Source organism: Arachis stenosperma, chromosome 6, assembly GCF_014773155.1.
Source record: "Arachis stenosperma cultivar V10309 chromosome 6, arast.V10309.gnm1.PFL2, whole genome shotgun sequence".
Taxonomy (NCBI): Eukaryota; Viridiplantae; Streptophyta; class Magnoliopsida; order Fabales; family Fabaceae; genus Arachis; species Arachis stenosperma.
In genome coordinates this window covers 106,104,213-106,113,564 of record NC_080382.1, presented here as the reverse complement: position 1 = coordinate 106,113,564, position 9,352 = coordinate 106,104,213, and the positions used below count along the sequence as shown (strand labels likewise).

Genomic DNA, 9,352 nt, shown 5'->3' with positions numbered 1-9,352 from the left:
AGTCCCTGACAATTACCTCAAAAGGACAACGAGGCTCCTGTGCCAAAAAAATCAATGTTATTTTTTTTGGCACAGGGGCTAATCAGTCCCAAAAAAAATTATCAGGGGCTGGATTAGGTGTTTTTTTTTTTTGGGCCTCGTTGTCCTTTCGAAATAATTGTCAAGGTCGAATGTAGTATTCACTCATTATAAAATAATTGTTCTATCTAAATATGCCACGCACCTAATGCGATTGCGTCAAAGCCATACGGCCGAAAAAAATAGAAAAAAAAAAAGGTAGGTACAATACTACTCTCGCAGTTTCATACGAAACTATTAACAAAAAATTTAATTTTAATGTATTAATATTTTAAAATATTTTATATATTTATTTAATTATATTTATTTTTTAAATAATTATATATGTGATCAATATAAAAATATAAAAAATAGGTATTTTGTTAACGTATGTTATTAGATGTATATATAAAATTATTTTATATTAATAATGTATTAAAATTAAATTAAAAAAAAAAAGAGAAAAACAGAAACTTAAACACCGCGATTCTTTGGTTTTCTGAGTTCAACTTGCAAGTTGCAACCTTTGAAGCAAAGTTAAATAAAAGAACCAAGATCCACACTCATTCAATCACAATCTTCGATGTTCTATCTCCTCTCTCTCCCTCCAATGCTCGCTTTTCTATAAAAGGAGAGAGCACACAAATCCAAAGATTTCATTATTCATCGCCTACTTCCACAACTCATCCTCTTTTTCCTCCATTTTTCTAAGTAATTCACTACGACTCCACACTATTTCTTAGTCTCTCACTCTCACCACTTCTCAGCTCGTGTTTTAAGCTTAAGCTTATGGATAAGAGTTCCTGTTGTGAATTCTAAAACTATATAAGCGTTTATTCTATTTAACCTATTTAATTTGGTTTTTTCCTGTGTGAAATTTGACCCTTTTTTACTTTAACATACATGGAGAGAGTGCAGTGAGATTCTATGAAATACTAATGGATTCACTTTAATTCAGACTTCAGATATTAATTAATGGTTGTATTCAAAAGCGTTTCAGAACCATAAGTTCAAGCTCAGTCCCTGCTTTACTTCTAGCCATCAATTCTTTTTTCTATTTTATTTTATTTTATTTTTTCGTTTGTTTTTGTTCCTTGTGATAATTTAGTTAGTCATCTGAAAATTTGGATAACTTCTTTCCAGTTTTGGATTTTTCTGAATTAGAGTTCACATTGAACAGTTCCATCAAATTACTGAAATGTTCATGGTGTTTGTAGCTGTTAACTCTTAGTTGTTAAGTCATAGCTGCAAGTATCTTGTAGCTTAGCTTTTATATTTATCTTGTTCATGGTGTTTTTTCTGTTCTATCCATATACCATAAAGAGGGTTGGTGCTTTTTGTCATATTCTAGGATTAAGCGGTGTTGTGATGCATTAAAACTGTTTGTTAACTTGCTTAAATGAAATGTTCCCTTCTGTTGATTTTTTTTTTCTCATTGCATTGTGTTGTTTCAGAGTGCAGATAGATTGAATGTTGTGATCCAAAATGGGTTCACATAGTGCTGTTCTACTCCAAGTGTTCATAGTCCTTTGCCTTGTTGTGTTCCAAAGTTCTGCTGTTAAAGTAGATGCTGATCTAAACACAACCCTCACTGTAGATGCTTCTGATTCATCTGGAAGTCCGATACCGGACACCCTTTTGGGAATATTCTTTGAGGTGAGGCTAAGCTTATTTTCTCTCTCTCCAATCCTTTTGGAATTGCTATTTACATCGCAGTTTTGATCTGATGTGGAAGCTGTCAAGTCTTAGTTTCCCGTTATTTCAAGCATACACTATCTATCAGCTGTGAGGATCATATCACCCCAAGAAATAAACAAATCTTGTCCATATTAATTGGATTATAATATGTTATAAATTAATTCAATCATGCTAATTAGATCAAGAATTGCCCTTATTTCTGGTGTATAATAAAATTTTATCCTGAACTAGATTAGAGAGTAACTTGACTATAATGCATACAATTTGTAGAAGAGAAGCCTATGAATGTAAAGTCTGCAAGAGAAAAGAAAAAGATTTTACCAATGATATTGATATCTGAAGAGTAAACGTAATAGCCAGTAGGAATAAAAATATGGATTACTAAAGGAATCGCATTGGACTTTGAAGACTATAGACATTTGCTTTATGTAATGCACCTGTGTATCCGATTTGATATCACCCTGTGCTTCACATATCAGAAAGAGATTGATTTCTTGAATTTCATCTGCAGGAGATAAATCATGCTGGTGCCGGGGGATTGTGGGCAGAGCTCGTAAGCAACAGAGGTTATTTCCATGTTCCCCGAATTTTTAAATGACAAACTAACAGTGAAAAGTTTTTCCACAATATTTCATCTAAATCTTTTTATCACTTTCTTAAGAGAAGTGTATTAATATAATGGTTGAAGGGTGATCTTACTTTATCGTCGCTCAAGAGTGAACTATTTTAGTTAAAGAATGCCTTCAAGATCATTTGAAATATAGTTAATTCTTGTTCCAGGATTTGAAGCTGGTGGACCTAATACTCCATCAAATATTGATCCCTGGGCAATTATTGGAAATGTATCATATATAAATGTTGAAACTGATCGTACCTCCCTGTTCGATCGCAATAAGATTGCACTTCGGTTGGAGGTGTTATGTGACACAACAGGTGACAATATCTGCCCAACTGGCGGAGTTGGTGTCTATAACCCTGGTTTCTGGGGCATGGTGAGACTAATTGATATTTCCTTGCGTCTTTCAATTGTTTTACAGAACATTTTTAAGATTAAACACAGTCTATAGCTGTCATTTAGTTTCCATTATTTAGGTTACAAATTTTAAATCAGAAACTCATTATGTTCAATCTATGATTGGAACTGAGAATACCTTTATTAACTTTATCTTCTTTCAGAATATCGAGCAAGGGAAGAAATACAAAGTGGTCTTCTATGTTCGTTCAACAGGATCAATCAACTTATTAGTGTCATTCACCGGATCAAATGGTTTGGGAAACCTGGCTTCAGCTGAGATTACGTAAGCTCCATTCAGATTTTCTATAAGGACTCTTAACTTGCTAAGCACAGCAGTGTTAATTCCCGATTTCTTTTGCATCTGTACGTGATTCTAATAATGGTTCCTGCAGAGGTTCTGCTTCTGACGTTTCAAACTGGACAAAGGTAGAGACCATATTGGAGGCCAAGGCAACAGATCACAATGCAAGACTTCAATTAACAACAACCACAAAAGGTGTGATATGGTTGGACCAAGTGTCAGCTATGCCCCAGGACACATATAAGGTTGGTTTTATCCTGAATTTATTTCCTTATCTCAGATGATATATTCCCAACCCTAAATTTTCACAAGTACTTGTGTTGCGAAATGAGAGGAGGGATATTGATTGTTAAGGGACTTAGTTATTCTGTGAATCTCTTTCTTGTCATATCATCGTTAAATATACCATTTATTTTTATCTTGATACATATCTGCTATTTTATACCATTTGACAATAAAAGGAAAATGAACATTATCAAAATAAAACTGGCTTAAGATGCCGTGTCTTAGCACTTTTTAAGTGACTTGTTCTTTAAGTTAGCCCTTCTTTAGAGATAAAATTTGTACTAATGAAAAACTTTATATTCTCTGATGGAACTACAATATGCTTGAAATGTTATTCGTAATTGATGTCATTGCGGCAATATTGCATTCTCCTTTCCCTTGCTCACTCTGTTAACATCTTCAACCTTGACTGCCGTAGGGACATGGTTTCCGGAATGACCTTTTTGGAATGCTAGCAAATATGAAACCAAGATTTATCAGATTTCCAGGTATATACATAATTCAGGGAATGGAAAGGCTTGTTTTATTATTGGAACTCAGTGACTTGGTGCTGATCAAAACTCCTAGAGATAGTTAATCTATTTTAAGATTTTCTTGTTCTTTCCCTATGTCAAAGTGTAACATAATAAAATTATCAATGTCAACAGGTCCCCTTTGTTTCACTTTCATTTATGCTGATAAAATTTTTAATGCATGAAGAAACTATAGGTTCTTTCTATGAGTAACCTAATAATAGATTCGACTAACTTTGAGGGAATGCTAAATTTCATTATATTGTATTAGGTGGTTGTTTTGTTGAAGGAGAATGGTTAAGAAATGCGTTTCGATGGAGAGAAAGTGTTGGACCATGGGAGGAGAGACCTGGCCACTTTGGTGATGTTTGGATGTATTGGACTGATGATGGACTCGGCTATTTTGAGTTTCTTCAAGTAAATTCCTATTTGCAATTATTATTCTGTGGATTAGGAATGTATGACTTTAATATTTTGTTGAAATCTTCCACCTTCTGGTATGCAAGTAAAATGACATGTATTTGCATTATTATTAATTTTCTTGATCAGCTAGCAGAGGATTTGGGTGCAGCACCAATTTGGGTGTTTAATAATGGTATTTATTTATTTATTTTGGTGTTTATTTTTCAATTAAGTTTTCTTTGATGTTTGATTACCTTGTCTCTGCCTTCTAATTGAATCTTTCATTTTTAGGTATCAGCCATCAAGATCAAGTTGATACAACTGCCGTTTTACCTTTCGTCCAAGTATATTATTTCACTGTTCTCTTCTCTTTTCCCTATTATTTTTTCCTCCCTCACCCCCCCGGCCCGCCCGCCCGCCCCTCTTCTCTTCTTTTATTTTCAAGAAACTAGGTTTCAGAATTGATCGAAAGATCATGAACTCCTGAATGCAGGAAGCCCTTGATGGAATTGAGTTTGCAAGAGGTGATGCCACTTCAAAATGGGGTTCCCTTAGAGCTTCTATGGGACACCCAGAGCCATTTGATCTAAAATATGTTGCTGTTGGAAACGAGGATTGTAACAAAAAGAACTATAGAGGTATGTGTATCCTTTTTTTTTTTCAATGTAAGAACATCATGTCTGGTATCTTCTTTATTAACATACCCTAAGACTTTGGGTTGTATATGCAATTATGAGAACCAACAATTACTGTTTGATTTCTATATTAGTTTGTGATATATTAAATTCTAATAAACAGTAATGGATTTCTTCTTAAGTCCCCTTAATAGAGTTACAGTAATTTGATGCGTTTTCCTTTCTGTTAAATTTTGATTGACCAGGAAACTACCTGAAATTCTATAGTGCCATAAGAAGTGCTTATCCAGATATCCAAATCATTTCTAATTGTGATGCTTCTTCTCAACCATTGAATCATCCAGCTGATCTATATGATTATCATGTAATATTTCAGCACAATTTTTTTATTACAAACCTCAATAGAGTTTTGTTTCAGTTATGAAAATTAATATTCTTATATATTAATTATTGATCTACTTGAGTAATCAATTTTCATACTCTTCTCATAATTAGCTTTATACAAATGCCAAGGACATGTTTTCCAGAGCAACTGCATTTGACCGTACATCTCGTAGTGGACCAAAGGTTGGACGATCCCCTATTAAATACACCCTTGTATGCTTTGGTTATTGAGAAATGAAGTTCATGAACAAAATCATGAATGCTCAATCTGTTCAAATATGTACAGGCTTTTGTAAGTGAGTATGCTGTGACTGGATCCGATGCCGGGACAGGAAGCCTTAAGGCGGCTCTAGCTGAAGCTGGTTTCCTTATTGGACTAGAAAGGAACAGGTTGATTGTTGCTCCTCATGACATTTTAATTATGTTTCTTTATCTAGTTCGCTAACGACAAATATTTACCATTTTCCATTTCCATCCAATCTTCTGGCGTAGTGATGTTGTCCACATGATTAGCTATGCTCCACTTTTTGTGAATACAAACGATAGGAGGTAATTTCATATGATTTTACTTTGAATTTTGTTATCTATTCTCTTCTTTTCTTTTTGGTCTTGTCTGTGTATTAATTCCTTTATTTATATTTTAAAGCAAAGGTTTGGGCTTTAATCGCTAAGATGGTGAATAAATTAACTACAGACTATAGTTGTTCATTGAATTACAACCAAACTTAGATTGTATGTGTTTTTGTCTTAAGGTGGAACCCGGATGCAATTGTATTCAACTCTTATCAGTTCTATGGAACTCCTAGCTACTGGGTGCAACTATTCTTCTCGGAGTCAAGTGGAGCAACACTTCTTAAGGCATCGCTTCAGTCGACGCTATCTAATTCACTTGTTGCTTCAGCAATTACTTGGAAAAATCCTGTAGATGGGAACAATTATATACGGATAAAGGTAACAAACAAGTTTTGTATTTGTTATACATGTCTTTGACCCATTTTAATACCTTTCTAAATTGATATTCTATTTGCTTTTTTTCCTTAGTTATAGTTAATTGCGTAAAGTTGGACTCGTTGGACTTGCATAAAAAATTCTCTTATAATTATTTTAATATACTGGTCTCACCCTTTATTTTGCACATTTTTTGGATGTTGATAGCGGTATCAAATGTCTTAGATTGTTAGAAAATCACAAGGATCAAGACTAAATACAATTATGCTTTTTGCCTTGGTGTGTGAAATAAAATTGTAATTAAACTGGATATGAAACATACATTGATCTCCCGAGATATTTTGATAATTATACACTTGGCACTTTCATATTGCATAAAATATAGCAGTAAACTCCCTGAGAAGATAAGAGAGGTCAATGTCATGCGCGAGAGAGTGTTTTGTTATAAATCTTTTCTTACTGGCACTGTGCTCACTCTGGAGCAATTGCTTCTTCAGGTTGTGAACTTCAACGTCAACGCAGTAGACCTTCACATCTCTTTTAATGGATTGGACCCAAACACAGTGCAGTTGTCCGGTTCAACCAAGACTGTGCTTACATCTTCAAGTTTAACCGATGAGAATTCCTTCTCACAACCAAAGAAGGTACCTAAAGCTTCTCTTTCACGTTTAGCTTATTAATTCCTTTTCCCCATGCATGTTTATTTTAGCATACATAGTTCTGAATAACCATTCCATGATTTATGCTAATGTTCTAACTCTTTTAGATGTCATCAGTAGTTAAAAGTTTAATCATCTTAAAGTTACATCACATGGTTTCAACTACTAAAAGCTTTTAGTGCATGAGCATGATTAAGAGTAACTTTTGAAAGATTATATCGCTGGCAAAATTACCTATAGAAGAACGAAAATTCGTCTGAATGTCCAAAAAACTTGATTCGTTTGACAAATCTACTCAAAATTTTCATTTGATGTTTGAATTTTTGTTCCTCCATGTGTAATTTTGTTGCAACATTATATTTAACAGACAATTTTGGTACTTCGATTTACCATTAAAGGTTTAAAAGAGAAAGTATACTTTTAGTTATTCAACCTTTTTTTTTAATTGTAAAAATTCTCAATTTTTTGAGAATTTAAGATTTAGAATTAAGAGTTTATGATTTATGATGTAGAATTGAAGATAAACAAATTAATTTTAAAAAATTAGCTGACTGAAAAAAGTTAGCTCCCTAGATTTAAAAAGATGTTGAAAATGTCAAAATAGCTTATATGATACTTTTTAATACGTGGATGCAGGTGGTGCCAATCCAGAGTCTACTTCAAAGTGTTGGAAGGGAAGTGAATGTTGTAGTGCCCCCATATTCCTTCACATCATTTGATTTTCTGAAGCAGTCCACTAATCTGGAGATTATAAGGACTGATTCCTCTTCTAGGGCTTCTATTTAATAAAGTCACACACGAAAGAATTAAAATAAATTAATTAATTAAAGAAAGGAAGAAAGAGAAGAGGATGAGAGTGGGGTTGGTATATGCTATATAGCTACCAAGTGCTGCAAGGTTGGAATCACTTGCTACTCTAATCTGTAATGTAACTAAATAATTTATGGTGTAAATAATATTCATCTGGTTTCAAGTTTCATATGATTTCAGAACTGTACATTTTTTTCTGTCCTTCCAATTTAAGATTTGAGAATAACAAAGGATATGCACAAACATGATAAACAATAAGTACGCGGGTTAAATTATCCTTTGTAGAGGGATTTACAATTAGGGTTTGCTAAAAGTATATGAGGTTAAGAATACTAAAGTGAAAAAAAAAATGAGAATGATTTTTATAGCTTTCATATCATTGAAAATTTCAAAAATCTTATAAAAAAAAAAAAAATTCTGTATCCTTAATGAATGCTGCAAAGATATGATAGTTAAACCCCCAATTTCAGACAAATATGTTATATACTCTCAGAGGCAGACCTTTTTCCTTCAAATATCACATGTATCCCATTCATGCAATTAATTAAATGAAAAATATTCATGTAATTTAAATTGAAGCTTGAAAAAAAATGGTTATGTAGATGAAATCTACATGAATTAATTATATTAATAGAAAATTTAAAAAGTAAAACCTACATTAAAGGAAAAGAAATCATATGATGATAAAAATTAATTAATTATATTAGCTAAGTACAAAATAACTATTATTTTTCAACAAAAAAATTATGATCTGAATCATATATTGCATTTGCCTTCTTGTTAATAGGCCAAATATCTAAACTATAATATTATTAGCTACATCAACCAAATTAACATAACCCCATTTATTTATTACTTCAATCTCATTATTCTATGAGCGAGATAACACCACCGTTCTCACTGCAGGCGGGACAAAGCTATCATCCCTACAATAATGTCATCCATCAAACCAAACGTTTATCCTGGAATATTTCAATTCAATTCGTTTAGCATTGGTGATGGCCGGACCGTCGGTTAGGAATTTCTCAAGAATGAAGATTGCGTTGCAAATATAGCCCCAACCGACAAGGCGACCCTCAACCAAAGTTTAGAATCTAGATGTCACAATTCAAACTAAATTAACCGGGAGTAGTATCCCAGGTCGTCTTCCCAAGGAACTAGTGACCACTAGTGCACAAGTTTAGTTGTGAGATCGGGGGTTTCAATAATGAAGCAACAATTAAAGAAATTAAAGAACAATCAAAATTGCAATCAATGAACTAATAAATGAATTAAAGAACTATCAATGTAGCAAGAACAAGTAAAGCTCAAAATGATTGAATTGTAGTTCAAAACATAAATGGAACCTTAGCTTGGGTTGAGTTAGGAAATCCCTTCCTTGTCGTAACCACAACTATGATAATTATAATGGATTAATCTCACCTAGTCAACCCTTAACATCAAAGAGTAAGTCAAGTGAGCATAATTGCTCTTAATCCACAAATCCTAGCTAACTTACTAATTACCTTAGTAAAAAGCTAGCGTTAGTGGAAACAATAACAACTAACAATCCAAGAATTGTCACTAATTGTCGGACATTATGACTCTAATATCCCATATACTCATTTTTCCCAAGTCAAAGAGTGAAAATCTACTTAATATTTAAA

At 33.1% G+C, this 9,352-nt stretch overlaps 1 protein-coding gene across 1 annotated transcript; it reads left to right on the top strand.

Annotated features, from left to right (window-relative positions):
* Positions 1 to 538: 538 nt before the first annotated feature.
* Positions 539 to 7,880, top strand: LOC130935453 (alpha-L-arabinofuranosidase 1). The gene is made up of 18 exons (XM_057865208.1): positions 539 to 768; positions 1,512 to 1,713; positions 2,267 to 2,321; positions 2,536 to 2,747; positions 2,932 to 3,053; positions 3,163 to 3,316; positions 3,775 to 3,844; positions 4,140 to 4,285; positions 4,418 to 4,463; positions 4,562 to 4,614; positions 4,764 to 4,908; positions 5,151 to 5,269; positions 5,401 to 5,472; positions 5,576 to 5,679; positions 5,782 to 5,838; positions 6,042 to 6,240; positions 6,735 to 6,881; positions 7,533 to 7,880. Exons 2-18 carry the CDS (start codon positions 1,543 to 1,545, stop codon positions 7,680 to 7,682), a joined length of 2,022 nt encoding a protein of 673 aa, XP_057721191.1. The 5' UTR covers positions 539 to 768; positions 1,512 to 1,542; the 3' UTR covers positions 7,683 to 7,880.
* The last annotated feature ends 1,472 nt before the right edge of the window (positions 7,881 to 9,352 follow it).